Below are 17,500 nucleotides of genomic sequence, written 5' to 3'. Positions count from 1 at the left end.
GATGTGGACTCGGAAGACCAGCCGCACCCGGGTGTTCTTCCTGCCTATGTCGGTCTCTCCTTTCCGCAGCTCGATGTCAGAGTTTCTGAGCTTCAGGATCCCAGCACAATCAATGCTGCCCAAACAAAAAGCCACGGCTCTGCTTTGGTCACTGACGCCTGAACCTGAGCTGCCCAGCCTCCTGTGCCCAGCCAGCCCCACCGGCCTGGCAAGCTCTTGGGCTCTGCCCACCTCCCCAGGAGAGGGAGCAATTGAAGGCCCTTGCCCAAAGCAGGACAGGATCCTGGCGACACAGGTACGGTGGACCTGAGGCAGCCATGTGGATGCAGCCAGGACCTCCCCAGACGCCTCGGGCCTCTGTCCCAGCTGCAGCAGATCCCCGGACCTGCCACGGACCTGCCACCTCCTCCATGCGTCCCAGCTCCCGAGGCCTGGCCACTACTGCCCTTTCTCAAACACCCTCGCTTTCTCTGAAGACCTTTTACTGGAGGCTCCAATGTGGTGACTGGGTCACATCGAGACCCCAGTACTGTGCTCCACATGCAGATTCTCCATGCAACGGAAGCCAGCGCTTCTTCCTCTACCAGCTAAGACTCAAGCTTGAGTGGCGGCCGAGGGATCAGCGCACCCTCTGGTGGCCAGGGGACCCCACATCTGCACCAGCAGCTGCACGTGTGCCGCTGGGCGTCGGGAGGAAGGAGCAGGTCCAGCCGCACCCCCGTGGCAGGACAGACCTCTCCACACCGCCTGGCCCGGCGATCCCTGGGAGATGGGTTCAGGGCGAAGCGCCATGAGCCCCTCAGACACACACAAAGCCACAGCGGTGGGAAGGCCCTCCTGGTCTCGGCGTGGAGAGTTTAGGAGACGTAAATGCCACAGTGAAGCCCTCCAAAGCCCCGTGTCAGCAGCAGGACCTCATTCTCTACTCTCTGCTCTGCCACTCAGCCATGCCATGCCAGCCTCCTGACTGCCCAAGGGTGCCCGGCAGACTCCTGCACCGTGGCCTTTGCACACGCTGCTGAGGGCCTGCACGGCCAGCCCCTCACGTGTGTCAGCTCCCTGCCACTGGCCAGAGATGCTGCCCTGAGCATCTCTATGTCCCTGGGCCCCAGGACGAGGCCAGTCCCTGGGGAGCCCGCCGTGTCCACAGGGGCTGCGTTCAGGGCTGATGGCCACAGCGCTGACCCTCACTGCTCAGAGTACACTCGGCCCTCTCGCAGGAGTCCACGAGCCCACGTCTCCATGGCACACCCCCTCCTGCTGCACACAGCAGGTCTGGCTGCACCTCGGGATGGCCACACAGCAAAGCTGCCACTCACGGCGCTGAGACGGGCCCAGGTCTGCGTCTCAGGCTTCCTTTAATTTGTACCGCTATATTCAGAAGTAAAGAGGTGTCATGTTTAGGAGCTAAATGGAGACTGGGGGAGGTTTTCGCAGCTGTGTAATTGAGACTTATTCTAGAGAGCAACGTACACAGAGGCCGAAACCCCACAAAGAAGCAAATCCGTTGTCAACTATTTGTGAAGCTTTTTGGGCCCCCCGCACAGGCACCAGGCCCAGGGCTGTGGGGCCCGCGGCCGCTTACATGGCTCTCATGTTGTTTTCCGGCAACAGCGGGACCTCCAGGACCTTGGTGTTGGACAGGACGGCCTCGTGGCTGGTGGTGGACACGGTTTTCCCTGTGATCCGGTGGACCTGGTAGAAGGCGTGGGGCCGCAGCAGGCGGTCGTCGGCCGTCCCGATGAACAACTGCAGCGTGAGCGGCTCGCTCTCCACGTATCCGTGCAGCTGGCAAGAGAACAGAACTCCCACTGAGACTGAGCGCAGAGCGGCCCGGGACCAGCCAAAGGCAGGCAGGCGCTGAGGCAGGAGGAGGCGCCGGAGGAGCCCCCTCCGTCCTGTGGCCCCACTACTGGTGCTTTCCAGTGGTGCTCACTAAGCGTCCCTGTCCTGGGACACAGGTCAGGCTGCCAGCACACCCGTTCCCACTTCCACACTCACAACATGCATGCACACACGTGTTCACACACCTGCACACACGTACACCCCTCAGGCCTGTGCTGACCACGACACTCCTGTAGCCTCCTCTACCCAGGTGAAGCTGCTGGCCTGTGGGGTCCACACCTCTCCCCACCTCCTTCCTACGTGGTCCCTGGTCCTGCTCCCCAGGGACGGGGCCTGTTCTGCGTTCAGCTACCAGAGCTGGGCACGTGCAGAGCCATGCTGGCAACAAGCAGCGCGTGGAACCAGGGTCGCTGAGTGCAGGGATGACGGGAATGTCTGTGGGCGTTCCGCCACGCGGGGTCTGCCCCTGGCTGCTGATGGCCTGCTGATGGCCTGCTGGCCCGACCTCAGCAGGCCCAGGTTCAGGCGGTGGGGCCGCAGCTCCTCTAAGGGAGGTGAGGCACAGGGTGCTGGTTGGAAGAGGGACACCTGGCCTGGCCTGGTTCCACGCGCTGCTTGTTGCCAGCATGGGCTCTGCATGTGCCCAGCTCAAGAGTACTGGGCCCAGGACCCACGTGCCTGGAAGGAGAAGTGGCCCAGAGCAGGCCCAGGGCACCAGGTGTGCCTGCAGTGTGGCCACCAGCCCGCACTACACTGCACAGGAGCCCACGCCTGGGCCCCTGTGCTGACCAGTCCCCTTGGGGGTTAGTGACCAGAACTTGGGAGGCAGACGTGGGGCTGCTGGACCCTTGTCACAGGCTCAACCTGGCCTCCCCGGGCCCCCTGTGTCTCCTCCAGCAGTGAGTCGCCATCGTGGAACCATTTGCTCTGCTTCCAACACCACCATTCAACCACCAGCCAACTCTGTGTGCAGAGGCGATTCCACCAGGAATGGGGCATCTCACCCTCAAGGCAAGCGCCAGGGGCAGGTGGCCAGGCCAAGTTCCACCAGGCAGCCCCACTCGGAGCCTCCTTCTGAACTCGCACATGGGGCCGTGTATCAGGGGGTGCAGCAGGTGGCCCTGCAGGTGTGTTCACCCCGTGAGCTCTTCTTGCTCCTGGCGTTAGCCTCAAGTCCCCAGCCACACGCAATGCCAGAGCAGAGTGAGGCGGTGCTCCCCTGGGCGAGTCACAGGGGAACCCCATCCATGCTTTTTAGGGGGGCAGAAACACTGAGCTGCAGCTGCGGGAGTGGCCCAGGGCTTCAGCCAGCAGCCCAGGGGCTGCTCCCTGCAGGGGCTGCAGTGTGGCTGTCCTCAGGCAGGTCGGTACCCTCAGAGAACGCAGGCCATGGTCCCAGCCCCAGCCATGGGTATTGTGCAGTGGTGGGGCAGGTGGCCTGTGGCATGGCCCCTCTGCCTTGTCCCCAGCAGCCTGCAGCCTTGCCACCCAGAGTCCCGGAGCTGAATACCCTAAGCCACGCTGGCCACGCCCCGAGGGAGGCCGGGGAAGACAGTTCGCGTGGGAGTGGGGCCCCTGCTCCCTGCTGGGCCCGGCCTCCTCACGGACACTGCTCAGTGGCTACTCAGCCACCAGTGGGTGACCTGGGCAAGGACAGGAAGGGTACCTGAAAAGCACGGAGCCTGCTCTGAAGGCGAGCGTGCAGAGCCGGAAGGCAGGCTGGTGTGGTGACGCCTCCCCGAGCCCCCTCTCAACCCTAGGAAAGCTGCGAGGTTGCGTCACCCGCCAAGAGGCCCGACCCTCCCACACCCTGGACCGTCACAGCCCCCATCGCCCAGAGAGCCAGGACATCAAGACTGTCACAGGAGAGCTTCCAAGGCTGCTCTAAGGGTAACAAGCCAATCGGGGAGCAGGAAATGGAGGCAAGAGCAGGGAATCCTTGAAAACCCCGATTCCGTGAGCCCACAGCATCCTCCCGTGGAGGCAGCCCCGCAGTTCCTATGCTGCCAGCCAGAGAGGCGCCTGGGCACAACTCCCCAGAAGCCTCCCTGAGACCCCAGCACAACCGGAGGGCAGGGGAAGACCCACTCCCTCCCTCAAGAGGGTCCCCCTTTCTCATGGTGAAGACTGGCTCCTGTGCTGCCTCGGCTCCGCAGACCCGAGCCCAGGAACAGTCAGCACTGGCCATCCTGCCAGGACCAGCCCGAGCCTGCCTTGGGGCCAAGAGGGCTGTGGCCAGCCCGAGGCCCAAGGGCAGGCTGGCAGACTGGCCGGGAGGCTGGACGGGGCACCCGGGATGAAGGATGAAGGCGAATGGGTGGGCTGGGGGCCACCAGAAGCCTGCGCCAGCCCGAAGCACCCCCAGACCTGGGCAGGGTGATTGAGCCGGCTTGTGGGAGGAAGCAAGCCCAGCACAAGACGAACGCGGGAGGCTCAGAGAGGAGAGGGAGTGGCCAACACAGAGGGGGCACAGGGCCACCCCGGCCCCCCCACTGCTGCTTGACTCACAGAACTCCACCCGCCCGGCTGGTGGAGGCTTCATGCCAACTTGGGAAGCACAGTGAGCTTTAGAAAGTGGAGGCAGGAATCAGGTCCTGCCATTAGCTGCTGCTGGGTTTCCATGTGGGCAGCAGAGGCCAGCCCTTGACAAGGCGCCAGCCCCTCACATGCCCTTCACGCAAACATCAGGGCCCCAGCTCTGGCTGGACGCATGCCAGGCGGCTCCTCCCAAGGGGCTGAGGCGCCGAAACTCCTCTGAACTGCCAGCAGGCGGCACGGGGCCAGCCCTGACACTGCCACAGATAAGTGGAGCCTGGGCTGGGAGCACACTTCACACAGGTGCAGCCCACATCTTCTCCTTCAGTTCCGACCCTCGGCCACCACCCGCAGGAAGAAGGTGCTCCCTGTGCACCCAAAGGCTGGCAGGGTGCAGACACAGCAGTCGGCCGGCTCCACAGGCAGAGAAGGCTGCCCCAGGAGCAGGCTGCGGGGCTCCCACAAAGCATGCTTCCCAAAGGCTCAGGAGAGCTTGGTCCTCCATCCCTGGGGTTGCATCTGAGGAAGGCCGTCACCAGCCAGTCTGAGGCAGAGGCAAAAGTCAGAGAGTGGCAGGCTCAGGGCTGACCCTGTGTTTGACTATCGCACCAAGGGGTTTGTCTACAGAAGTTTCTGTTTCCCCAAAACCCAGCTTCTAGTTCAACACCAGTGAGCACCCTGGGAGGTCTCAGCCCAAGACCTTCTTCCTCTCCAACCCAACCGAGACCAGCATGAGCCCTCGGGGGGTCACATTCAAGATTACAAAGTGGCTGTGAGACCCTTCTGATTCCACTGACCCCACATCCACCGTGTAGCAGGAACTGACTAGAAACCTGAGGGCGAGACTCCAGCACCGTCCTGAGTTCACCATCTGGGTGATGGTCTGGGAGTACAGACATTTATAAAGGCAAGAACTCAGGAAAGAGTCCTCCGCTGCTACCCACTGCCCAGCATTTAGGAGCAAGATTTGCCATCAGCGGCCATGCCCAGTTCACCCTGGAGACAGACAGGGAGATCTGGGACCCCAGACTGAAGCCCTCGTGTGTGTGCCCCTGTGACAGGGCAGGGCAGACAGAGCCGTCAGCAGCCCTCTGTGGTGGGGGCTGGGACACCGCCTGCCCTTCCAGCCAGTGCCCATCTTCCTGGTGACGTGCCCTGCAGAATCCTCCGCTCGGCACCAGAAGCTGTGCTGCACAGACAAGCACTGACCACGTGGCGGGGTGGCCTGCAGCCCAGGCGCCAGTGCGCAGCTGCACGGGGACCTCGGGTCCACTGTCCCTGGGTGGCACTCCTGCATGCTCACAGACACTGCAGGTGCCCTGCAAGAGACCCGGCAGGAGAAAGGTGCTGGTGCTGGTCTGGTCTTCGTGACGTGGTCACAGCTTCACCGGCCCATCACTTCCGACTGACACTTTCTCTACAAGGGCCGTGTGTTCCTCCTGACACACAGGTGCTGGACCCACAGTGCTCTCGGGCAGGTGCGAGACTCACTGAACATGCATCAGGGTGTGGAGGGCACTGACCGCCAGGCCCTGGCCCTGTGGGAGCTGTGTGAGTGGCAGTGGAGCCGGGCACAGGGCTTTCTCCCCAGCTGCTCTGCCCACTGAGGACCAGACCTGCTGAGCACATGGCTGGCACGCAGAGCAGGGGGTCTGTTCTGCAGGGACAGAAGGCCCCCCTTGACCCCAGTCTTTCTCTTGCCGGAAAGCCAGTCTCTACAACAGCATCCAGTGGGGGCCAGGGCAGGCCCGGCCCCCAGGCTATAGGACGCCCAGGCAGCCATGCCAGCTGTTTCCCATTTAACAACTTGCTGAGAAACCCTAGTCTGTTGGACTCGGCTGTTTTACGGATGGGGAAGGAAAAAGAAAAGCAGGGATTCAGAGGCAAATTGTGCCACTTAGCATTCCATTTTGAGAAATTCAACACAAGAATAAATAAACGAATCTTAGACCAAAACCCTCGTGGTGGGCCAGGCTCAGGGCAGCCTGCGGCTCCAGCCTGGCCCGGTTGGGGACGGACGACTTGAAAACGACAATTCAAGATTCCCCAGGGCCCATGCCGTGGCAGCTTTCTCTGCTGGTGCCTGGAAGGCAGTGGGTTTGGGGTATGAGTTCATGCTTTAGAAAACATGCCGTTTCAGTGAAAATGGGAACATTCGAGGTTTAACCTGGGAGGTAAGCATCTATTATTCAAAACCTGAGGCTCGTTCTAGGGAGAGACGGGCCTCTCCACACGCCCCGCTGCATGGTCTTCTGCCTCTGGCGCACAGCGGCATCTGTCAGAATCACGTTTGCAGAGCTGCCTGTCACAACAGCGGCCTCTCTGCTTCACCTAAACTAAACAGAAGGAGCCACACCGTCCCCAGGTGTGAAAGCCCTGAGTGTCCTGAGCTGGGTGTCTGCTTTTAGCTCCTGTGCAAACCTCAGCACTTACACAGCAGGATGACAGGCAGACAGGACAAATCTATTCTACCAAGGCTGGTGCCACCCGCAGTGAGGGGCGGCGCAGCCTCCCGAGGCGCTCACTGATGGACACTTCTCGGACATGCTCCGGGACAGCCTTCCTCCAAGACACTGCGGCTGTGCCCACTGGTTTAAAGGAAAAACCATGTATTTAAGACCAGAAGTAAGACTCTCTGCACTTCACAATACCCCAAAAGGCGTGCAGGGAGGGAAAATCCAAAATCCAGCTCACAAACTGGCTTCCCCACCTTTTTTTTAACCAAACCCAGGGGCTTGTTTCACTATTTTTAACCCAAATTTCTCAAATGGATTAATTTAAGAGCTGCTCTGTGCTGTATCCGCACTGCCCCAGATTATGTGTGAGCCCCCAATCCTCATGATGCGTGATGCGGACAGGACAGGTTTCTGCAGTGGTGGCCACCAGATCCCTCCGTGGCCCTCTGCTTGTCCTCTTCCGGGGGTGGCTGCACTCTGGGCTCCCCGAGCCCTGGGGCAGTGCCGGGCAGGCCCACCTGCACTCAGGCTCCACAGCCCACCGTGTGGGCCCTGTGGCCAGTGGAACAAGGTGGCCAGCCCAGGGACAGCACCTGAGGAACTGGCCTCAGTGCTCCATGTGTGAGTGTGTTGCCCGTGTGTGCACTTGTGCTGGGTGACTGAACTTAGGTGGAGGTGTGCATGTACATACACATGTGTGCAAGGTGTGTATCTCGTGCATGCATATGCAAATGGACGTGCTTGTGTGTGACTGAGTGTGCTTGTGCGGGTCAGTGTGTGTGTTTGTTCTTGTGCGTGTAGGTACACATGTGCAGTGAGCCACCAGCAATGCTGATGCACTCCGAAGGTAGAGCTTTGACTCTGAGAGTGCCTACTGTGTGCAGAGTCACTTTACCAAGATGTAAGTCAGTTCACGGGTCTGTGGCTGTACACCCATCCAGGGCTTGTGGCGGGGGCACAGATGGGCACCGCGGAGACTGCCGGCACGCCGCAGACGCGCAGCCCGGGAGAACAGGAGACCCCCCAGTGCCTTCAGAGAGCAGGCTGCTCGGATGCTCCTGGTCCTTCTGTAGGACGTTTCTCTGCCTTTCTGAGAAGGTAGAAGGTGGAATAAGGACCAAAACCGTTGGAAGTCGACCACCCAGGTGTGGGTGGTGATGTCACCTGTGCCCCCACCTGGCTGTAAGCAATGTCTCCACCAGTCCGGGCCTCCCACCCACAGGGCTGAAGCCTTCCGGGGCCTCTACTGTTGACCATCACTTTATTCAGAAAGCTCCAGTGGGCGGCTCAGTGCTTGCGAGCGCACGAGGCCCTCAGTTCATCCCCAGCACCACACACAGAACTCTGCACTGCATTTCGTTTCATCCCACAGTGGACGGAGCCCTTGACGCGCCTGACGCAGACGGGAAAGCCACCCGTCATCGACAGAAACCACTTGGGAATGGCTGTGAGGCTGGGATCACTTTCTGGGCCAGCCTCCACCGCCACGCCCCTCCCCGCTGGCCTCCAGGGTCTGGTGTGGCTTCTGACCTAAAAGTCATCCTGTGCTTCCAAAGCAGCCACGTGACCCAGCTTCCAGACAGGAGGCTTGTGGCCCGACTACTCCTGCAGCCTGCAGCCGAGAGGCTCGGAGTGCAACCCCCTGGCCCTCCGGGCAGCCTGCAGCTCCCCTCTGGCTCTGCAGCCCACGCAGCTGCTTAGCATGTCGTGCCTCCTGTCGGGTCCTGGCAGAGTCCGTCTCAGCACCAGCCTGTACGCTGTGAGGCTGGGGGCAGGGAACTCAAGAGCACGAGGTCAGGGCCCTGACACCCACACAGCCTTGTCCTGTTGACACCTCAGACCTGCACCAGATGCTGATTCCCTGACACAGCTTGGTGCTGCAAGCAAAGGCAGAACCCACGGAAACGAAGCTCATGAATGACAGACAGCGTGAAGGACGGGTCAGGGCAGGAGGGCTGCTCCTGGTGATGGAGCCTGAGCTGCAGCCAGGACGCGCCCGGGAATCAGCCATCACACCCTCCTCTACAAGGAAGGGCTGCGAGCCAAGGAGGTCTCTCACTTGCTGGCTCTGCACCTTGGGTTTCTCCAGAGATCATCACTTTCCCAGCCCCTCAACCCCAACCTGTGGAAATATCACTCAGGGCGCCGGGAGGAGCGAGCGCCCCTCGCCCAGCACTCTGGGGATCTCCCTGAGTCGAGATGCCCTCGTGTGTTGTGGGTCTTATGAACCCATCCGTACCTGTGCAAGAGGGGACCAAGCACAGGACTGACTCCTGTGGACGGAGGCGGAGGAGGACCGATGAGCACAGGAAGGGCTGCACCCCTGGGCAAAGCTCAGCCGGGGTAGTCTCCTTGGTGGCTCATCTTTCAACCACCTACATCAACCCAGCGGAACCTGAAGCAAGGCTGGCAAGGTGTGCAGTTCCAAGGGTCCTGGGGCCCCAGGCAGGGTGGGAAGAGTGGCTGGCCCCACCCACACCAGTTGGCCTGGACACCTCCCCCCAGCCAGCAAGGCAGGTCCCTGCAACTGGACTGCATGTGGGCAGACTCTTCCCCCCACACCGTAGGCCACAGCACCAAAGGCAACCACAGCTTCATCTAGGACCCAGCAGGCAGCCAGGGCCCCATGAACACAGAGTCCTCTGCCAGCAGTGCCCAGGACCCAGCGGACATAGAAGCATGAGGGGAAATCGGAAGGGAGGGGACTGCAGGAGCCTTGATTGAGGAAGGTTCTGCTTTGAGCACTACATTTAGCATCTCTGATTAAATACACACAGAGAAGCCTGCCTTTTTGCACAGGAAAGAAGTATCTAGACGTAGAACACCAAGAGCCTCGTGGCCCTCAGGACCCATCCAGGGAGGTGTCTGGGAGGACCCAGAGCCAGAGCGCACCAACATCCAAGCCCCAGCGCAGTTCTGGAAACCTCCCCATACCAGGAGCCAGGGGGCCCAGGCCACATAGCAGGACACCTGCCCTCCGTGGGCAACAGGCCCCTCAAGGGACCTCTGCACCCTGGACCCATGCAGGACTCCACGACTCTCCTCTGTGGGGCACCGAAGGGAATGCCAGGAGCTGGCAGGATAGACCCAGCAATGTGGGAAACAGCCACCTGTCCCTCTGCCCCAGGAGGGTCCCCAGGCTCCAGTGACACCCCTGGATAATTCCTCACACGCAGGACGGAGCTGCTCCAGAGTACCTGGTCCCACATGGGGCTGCACAGGGCACACACCACCACTGTGCGGGACACCCAGCCCCTGACACCACATTGCTCCATGAGGGCGACCCTCTCCGCAGAGCTGGCCTGTGCCGCCTGCACCAAGTCTCTCCTCCTCTTTCCTTGGGACTGGATGCCTCTGTGGTCCTAGCAGGGCACAGTCTGGTGGGTTTACTTGCAAGCTGCACAGAAGGAAGGGGCTGGTAGCACATCTCAAGTGCCCATGGGGTGGACAGGGGAAGCCCTGGGTGTTGAGTCATCAGAGTCCCCAAGGATGGCAAGGAGGGGCCAGGAACAAGGAGTAGCGGGACAGCAGGCACTTGGGGCTCAGAAAGGACTCCCAGGGTTGGCACTGCCATGCCACCATGGCTCTGTCACATCACGGGGACCCTGACCTATGGTCAGGAAGTCCACTGGCACAGCCAGTGAGGCAACTGTCCCCCTCAGCAGGTCCCACTCCCTGTGCACTGATGCAGAGGAAGGGCTCCGGTCACACCCAGGAGTCCAGGGTTCCGTCCTGGGAGGGTGGGTGCCGACGATGAGGACTTCAGCCAGGCCTGGCAACCCCCCGCCACCCCCAAGTGGCCTGGGCGGGGCCAGGCAGGAAGCAGCCACACAACAGGTTTGCAAGAATGCCCTCCAGGCTACCCAGAAGACAGTGCCCACAGGGTGCATGTCTTCATGCCTAACGGCCACCCAAGGCAGATGCAGCCCTGAGGCTGCCGTGGGGCAGGGTGGCCCGGGAGGCCGTAGGTCCACACGGGAGGAGTGGCCTGCCTGTGGCCCCAGGGAGGGCCGGCTGGGGACATCACTTAGCTACTGATTCTCGTCCGGACCCAGAAAAGCTGCCTGTCCAACAGCACCAGGCAGGGTTGAGGGGTGGGCCAGCAAGCCCCAGTGGGCCTGCGCACACCTCCTGGCGGAGACCATCTGGAGAGGGTTCTGCCCTCAGAGAACCTCAGGAAAGCCACTTGCAGAACGTCAGTGTTGCGCGATCAAGGAGAGTCGTTGGCGAGGGATCACTCAGACTCTCAGTGCTCCCAAGTGGCAGGCATGGCCGGGGACACGGGCTGGGACCCCATGCTCTGGACGGGGCTCTGTGTCCAGTTCTGCATGGACTCTGCTCCAGGGGAGGTGCTGGCACAAGGCCCTAAGGCTTGTCTCCACAGCCCTGGAGCTCAGCAAGGAACGACCTGCTTTCGAAGATTGCTACTGCGACCCGTGGTGAGGGCACGGGCCACCTCCTCACGCACACTGACGCGGCGAGAGCTGCCACTGTGCTGTTGCTGGCACCTGGACGCACACTGACGCGGCGAGAGCTGCCACTGTGCTGTTGCTGGCACCTGGCACCTCCTGCTGTCGGACAGTGTGGCTTTGCTCTGAGGAAGAGCATGACAGGGGACCATGGTCATAGGCTGACCGGGCATTTTGGGGTAGCAGGGCTTTCCTCACAGCACTTTTGTGAATCTGTCCATATTAATGGAAGCAATCCAACGCTGGGACTGAGCCATGTGGGCACCTCTGAGAACCCTTGACTTTGTGCCTATAGAGGACAGGAGGACATCATGCTCACTGGGAACCTCCTGAAAGAGGAGAGGCCACCCAGGTGTTGAGCCTGCCCACAAAAACCCACCCACGCCCTGTGCAGCAGCACAGTTGCCAGCAGCAGGGCAGAGCTGCACCTTCCTCTCCCCTGGGCACCTCTGCTGGCAGGTCCCCAGCACTGGACTGGAACAGACCACGGCCACTGGCTCTCCAGCACGCACTCCCCTGGGCAGGCGTGGTCTAGGTCAGACAGTACTCACTCAGCGACAGCAGCCTCACTCACAGCGCTTTTGTGGAACCCTGGGTCTCCTGTCAAACGGTCCTGTCCGGTGAGTGAGGGGTCACCTGGGAGAACGGAGTCAGGCTCGGGTAAGAGCAGCTGTGACGGCGACCAACGAGGAGGCGCCAACCCTGCTGGTGTCAGACACACTTGGGAGCCTGCTGCCCGCAACGCCGGCATTCTAAACCTCTGGGGCCTGGGAAAGACGCTGCCTGCAGCGCAGTGACTGAAACAGCGACCCCGACTCAGACGCCAAAGTCAACACCCCGAGAACAGGGCCTCTGGCGGGCCTCATCCCTGACTGTCTGCTGTCGGATTTCTCGCATGCAGCAAAGCGTCTTCCATGGATCTATGGGGGCAAAGTGGGCCTTGAAACCAGGAAGCACCAGGAAAGTTCCCAGGACCACTGGGGCCGGCCCACCCGTGCCTTACGCCCATTCACCAGCAGGTCCCTGCCCCTCGCTGTGCTGCCAGTGCTGCCCGACCCTCAGCACCCCCTCTTGCGGCCTGTACCCTGAGTGCACGTCTCACCCCACCAGTGGAGTCCAGCCAGGGTCCCTGTCCAGCCCTGCCTGCTGCTGGTTTTGTTGTTTTGTTTTTTGGTGCTGGGGATTGATCCCAGGGGCTTCTGCCACTGAGCTGCACCCCAGCCCTTTTTATTTTTTATTTTGAGGCAGGGTCTTCATAAGTTGCCCAGGCTTGTTATTCTCCTGCCTCAGCCTCTAGAGGTACTGGGATCACAGGCAGGAGCCACTGCCTGGCTCTGTGGCTGATTCAAACCCTTCATGGGCCAGGCAGGGGCTGAGGGTCACTGGTAACTGAGGCGTCTCAAACTACCATCGGCTCAGGACTCAACAGGCCCCGTGTGCTCTGCACTTCAGTGGTTAATTATTCAGGCACAGCAGCCTCCCGTGCAGGTCAGATGCTATCAGCAAGCTATTCTGGTGACAGGTAAAGGAGCTGGATTCCGTGGCTCCAGGTCAGTCGGACCCCCACCCGGCAGAGCTCTACCTGCCGACAGGACAGAGCTCTGCCGAGGCTCCCGAGGCCTCCACAGGCCTCCAGGACTCCAGGACATGTTCCCAGGATGCACCCTCAGGAGACCTGCGTTCTCAGCTCCTCCCACTGCAGCCAGGGACAGACAGGAGACTGATAGCCAGAGGGCTAACCCAAGGCAGGAGGGACCTCAGGTCTGTCCAGAATCCGGACAGTTCTTTTGGTCGGGCTGCCCCAGGCAACTTCTCTGCAGAGGCAAAGGCGCATCTGAAGGTCCAGATGAACCCACTCATGGCTCTCGTCTTGGGCTTCTACGCCATCACAGGGGCAGGACCCACGTGTGCTCTGGAGGCAGCTCTGGAGCCCGGCCTCACATGGCTCAAGAGGGCCTCAGTCATCTGGGGATGGGAACAGCAGCCACAATTGCTGGGGTCCATGCCGAGTCCACAAGGACCACGTCCACCAGGGGCTGTGGAGCTGGCCTCCGACCTGCCTGACGGACCCACCAGGCAGCAATTCCCTGACCTTCCCTGGTGCCAGGCAGACCCGGGGCCCCACCTCCCACAGCCAATGGCTGCTGGATTGCTCCAAGGACATGTCCATGGGAGGAAGAAGGGACGCAGTCCCTGGGGAAGGGCATGACCCTGCGAGCACTGCACTGTCCCATAGGAAGGTCCCTAGACTAAGGGAGGGTGTCCTGTGCACTCGCACCCACCAGGGCTCAGCATGACCCAGGTAAGCCCTGTAGGAACCTCGGGGCGAGGCCAGACGCAGCGCCCAGCCCGAGCTGAAGCACTGCTGCCTCTGGTTCTGCCTGGGTGGGGCTAAGAATCCTGGCCCCCTGCAATAGGGAGAGGATCCTGGGGGCAGCCACGTCCTCACTCCCTCTCTTCTCCTACCTTCCTCTTGGGCTCTGCTGGGGTTTGCATTCTGCATATCACTGGCTTTGATTTTAGGCACAGACTTTTTAAAACACAGAAAAAGACTGGTGGATACATGGAAGGGAGCAGAATGTTTGATGTGCGAAGGTGCCAACATGCGTGGTGGATCTGAAGGGTCAAGACAGCAAAGGTAACCACGAGATGGGTCACGGCGCTGCTGGGCCCCCACCTGTGATCTGTGGCCACAGTGCTGCACACCCAGCTCTGAAAGCCAGAGGAGGGCCTGGGCGTCGAGCCGCTGGTGCTGAAGGATATGCCAAAATAACTCGACAGTACAGAAGAAAACTTTGTGGTTACTGAGCATTCATGGCCATGGTTTTCTATTTTAGTGTGTTTTATAATTATGCGCAAATTCTATTTTTACCCAATTTGTGGTCCACCAACCAAGAAAGAAAACAAAGCCCCCCCCCTCCTGCCGCTCGCCTATGCTGGCACAGGTGTGGGTTCACTGCACGGCATGCAGAAAGCTCCCCTGATCACTAATTTCTCACCATGAGAAACGCCAACAGACCTGGCCTTTCCCCCTCTTCGGGATGCAGGGGACTAGGGGACCATGGGCTGAAACACCACCAGCCTGCCCTGATTGGCTGCTCTCCACAACACGTAGAATTAATTTTAAATAATTGTGAAAACACGTTTTAAAGGCACTTTAAATGACTGTTTCAAGTTTCTCAATTCCTCCAAAATGTCTCCGTTTCTCAATATTGTCTGTGTGGGTGGGTAGACGGGGCTAGGGGGCGTCTACGGGAGCCGTTCCCTGGGTGCTGGCGGTAGCGCAGCGTCCGGTGGGAGCCAGGCACCTCTGGAGCCCTCAGCAGAGGGGGTCCATTAGGCTCTCCACACTCACCACCCACTCCACCCTCCAAAGGCAGCCGCAGGACCACCGCTCCATCAACCAGGGCCAACAGCAAGCTCTGGCGGACACTCTGCCTTTCATGACGGAGCGCACGCTGACGCCCCTCGCTCTGCAGCCAGCGCCCCGCACGGATATGATTTAGAATGAACGGGGTGCTCGGACGTTGTTTTCCATTGCTTGTTTCCATGGCTCCTCCTCTAATAGACTCATTTCCTCTCCTTTTTAATACCTTTTCCATTCAATAATAATGCACTTTTCAGGGAAAACATAGCGAGACAGGGAGGTAAATGCCTGTCGTTATTTAGCACAACTGAACACGAGCATTATCTGACCTGCTTCCACCTGGGAAGGCGGAAGCTTAAAATGCCAGCTGGCCGCTGTGCGCCGACGTCTCCTGCATTTTCTCACGTCAAGCAGCTAACAGAGTGGGTATTAATTGGCGTCAAGCACACGGGCCACAAATATCACCTTAACACCATCTGCAAGCGCGGCTAAAGTGCTTTGCCTCTGTGCCTCGCCCGCTAATTCCAGGCGACTGACTGCTGCGTTGGCAAACAGCCATTGTCTCCACGTGCTCCGCCTCCCAGGCTTCTTATTTACCTAAATGGAACAAAACAGAAGTGCGGGGTGCCCTACTGAGCGCCCCCTCTGGCTTGCATCATTCCCTAAATCATAGGAATTCACCATGCTCTGTGATGTGGGGGCACTGGAGGAAAGGCTCCTGAGGGCTCCGTGGCCAGAACTCTGGCTGGGCAGCAGCAGCGCCCTGAGGCTGAGCCTCCGAGCCCACCGCACGGCTGAGGGGAATGCGGGCCCCTCCACGGTCACAAGGATTTCACAACGACGTCCAGCAGAGAAGAGACAAGCATGGGTCAGCACGCTGGTCCCTCTCGGCCACCACGTGCCTCCCTGGCCATCACTGCTGGACACTCTAACTCAATTGGATGCTTCCTTTGCCAAGATGTTAATGAGGCGAGGATGTGCCACCAGAGCCACACGGGGAGAGCCTGGCTCCACAGGGACCTGCTACGGTGTGCACCCACAAGGCCACCTCTCCCCAGCATCCCTGTCCCCTCGCCAGCTCCCTCAGATGTGGCCCACCAGGCTGGTGAGGACAGCCCACCCTGGGGCCAGGGTCAGCAGCCCAGCACCTGTGTTGCCACCAAAGTCAGGAGAGGAGGTGGCCAGGAACTTCTGAGAGCCACTGCAGCAGGCCAAGGCCTTCAGCAAGAAGAGAACCACCACCCCGTGTCCCACATGTGTAGACAGGTCTGCTGGGCACACCTTCAGAGCCATCGCTGACCATCTGCAGGCTACACGCTCAGCCTGTCAGGGGGCTCGAGGTGGGTCTCCCCTGCTTGATGGCAGTAAAGCCACACGCATCCAGCAGCACTGTGCTCGAGGTGAGAGTTCTCCTCTAGCTGCGGAGCCAGGCGGCAGCCACAGCCTGGGCAGCCAGCCAGGAGGGCGTGGGTCAGGAGGCTGGGGGTGGGTGCACTTCTGACTTTCCATATTTCACTTACAAGGGCGAAACGGGACAAGGCTGTCACAAGTCAAGGGCATCTACACCGGGAGGAAATGGGGACCTCACCCCTTACTAGACATAACTTTCAGGAGACAATGGTACTTGAACTCAGGGGGCAACGGGCTGCTGGACTGCAGCGCCAAGCCTGTGGTGAGCCATACCTGCACAATGGGGTGTCCTCCGGCCGATGCCTTCACGGCCCCCCGGCTGCCTTCCGTCTCATAGTGAGCTCTGTGGTGGGATTTGGGCTGCACCTCGATCCGCAGCTCATACGGGCCCGAGTGGGATGGCAGCTGCCAGTCGAGGGCGGGCAGAGACGGGCTGAAAAGGAGCAGAGAAGGTCGGTTACCACGCAGGGCCACCCAGTGAGTGTTCCTCACCAGCAACATAACCCTCCTGGTAAGAGAGGGTCCTGCGGACTGAGTCGTAAAACCCAAGGCATGAGCCTGGTGAAGGAGAGCACGTCCTGAGGACAGAGCCTCAGTGCCCTGGAACCCTCTGCCCTGAGAGGCTCTGGGGCCTGGAGAGCCACACCCGGAGCCCAGCAGCCCTGCCTGCAGGAGGGGTCTTGGCCAGGCACCTGCACCTTCCTCCACAGCCTGCCCTGGGGGCCACCTCACCTCTCTGGGGCTCCAACCCTGTGGGGTCCCAGGCCTCTTCCTCTGGGACCACCACGTTACAGACCACCATCAGCAGACCCAGGACGCAGACAGAAGGCACTACCCACGTCCATCCTTCCTGCTCCTGCCAACCGGGGACTGGATTCTAACACGGTGTGAGATGTCCTGGAAGCTCAGGATGGAACACCACGTTTGTTACCCTGTGGGCCCACCGGGGCCACCACAACAGGACTGTGCCGGCCCTGAAATGCAGGGCACCAGGCGCAGAGACTGTGGTCCAGAACAGGAACACCAGCCACAGCCGAGCTGGGGCTGCGACTGCACTGCAGCTTCAGAGGGGACCTCGACTTGGTCGGGGCACCGCCCGGGAAGCACTGCGGTGCACTCAGCAGCTTCGTGGCCAGGCCAGCGGCTGCTTCCTGGGGGGGGCCACGTCACGTGCCCGGCTTCCGCAGTTCCACAGGCTGCTAGGTGGAAGGAAGAGTGGCTCAGCAGAGGTTGGCCCAGGGAGCAGGCCCCCTGGGCAAGGCCGCCACATGGGGAGCTCGGGCAGACCACCTGCTGCCAGGGAGGGAAGGCGGCTCTGGCCAGTCGAGGGGCCCACGGATTCTTAGTGCAGGACGACTCTGCTCCATCACGGCCCCCTGAGCCCTGAGCTGCAGGAACGAACGGCACAGGTGTTTGGG

The 17,500-nt window shown here is 60.8% G+C and overlaps 1 protein-coding gene across 1 annotated transcript in view; it reads right to left on the bottom strand.

Moving 5' to 3' along the window:
• Nfatc1 (nuclear factor of activated T cells 1) overlaps positions 1 to 17,500 on the bottom strand; it is a 109,050-nt gene that overhangs the window by 64,693 nt on the left and 26,857 nt on the right. The window contains 3 exon segments of the mRNA XM_047526258.1: positions 1 to 115; positions 1,586 to 1,788; positions 16,356 to 16,515. The exon segment at positions 1 to 115 is cut by the window's left edge and continues 58 nt beyond it. Coding sequence (XP_047382214.1) covers positions 1 to 115; positions 1,586 to 1,788; positions 16,356 to 16,515 — 478 coding nt within the window.

The sequence above is a fragment of the Sciurus carolinensis genome, chromosome 15 (genome assembly GCF_902686445.1).
Source record: "Sciurus carolinensis chromosome 15, mSciCar1.2, whole genome shotgun sequence".
NCBI lineage: Eukaryota > Metazoa > Chordata > Mammalia > Rodentia > Sciuridae > Sciurus > Sciurus carolinensis.
Note: the sequence above shows the minus strand (reverse complement) of the source record. Positions and strands in the feature narration are given on the sequence as shown.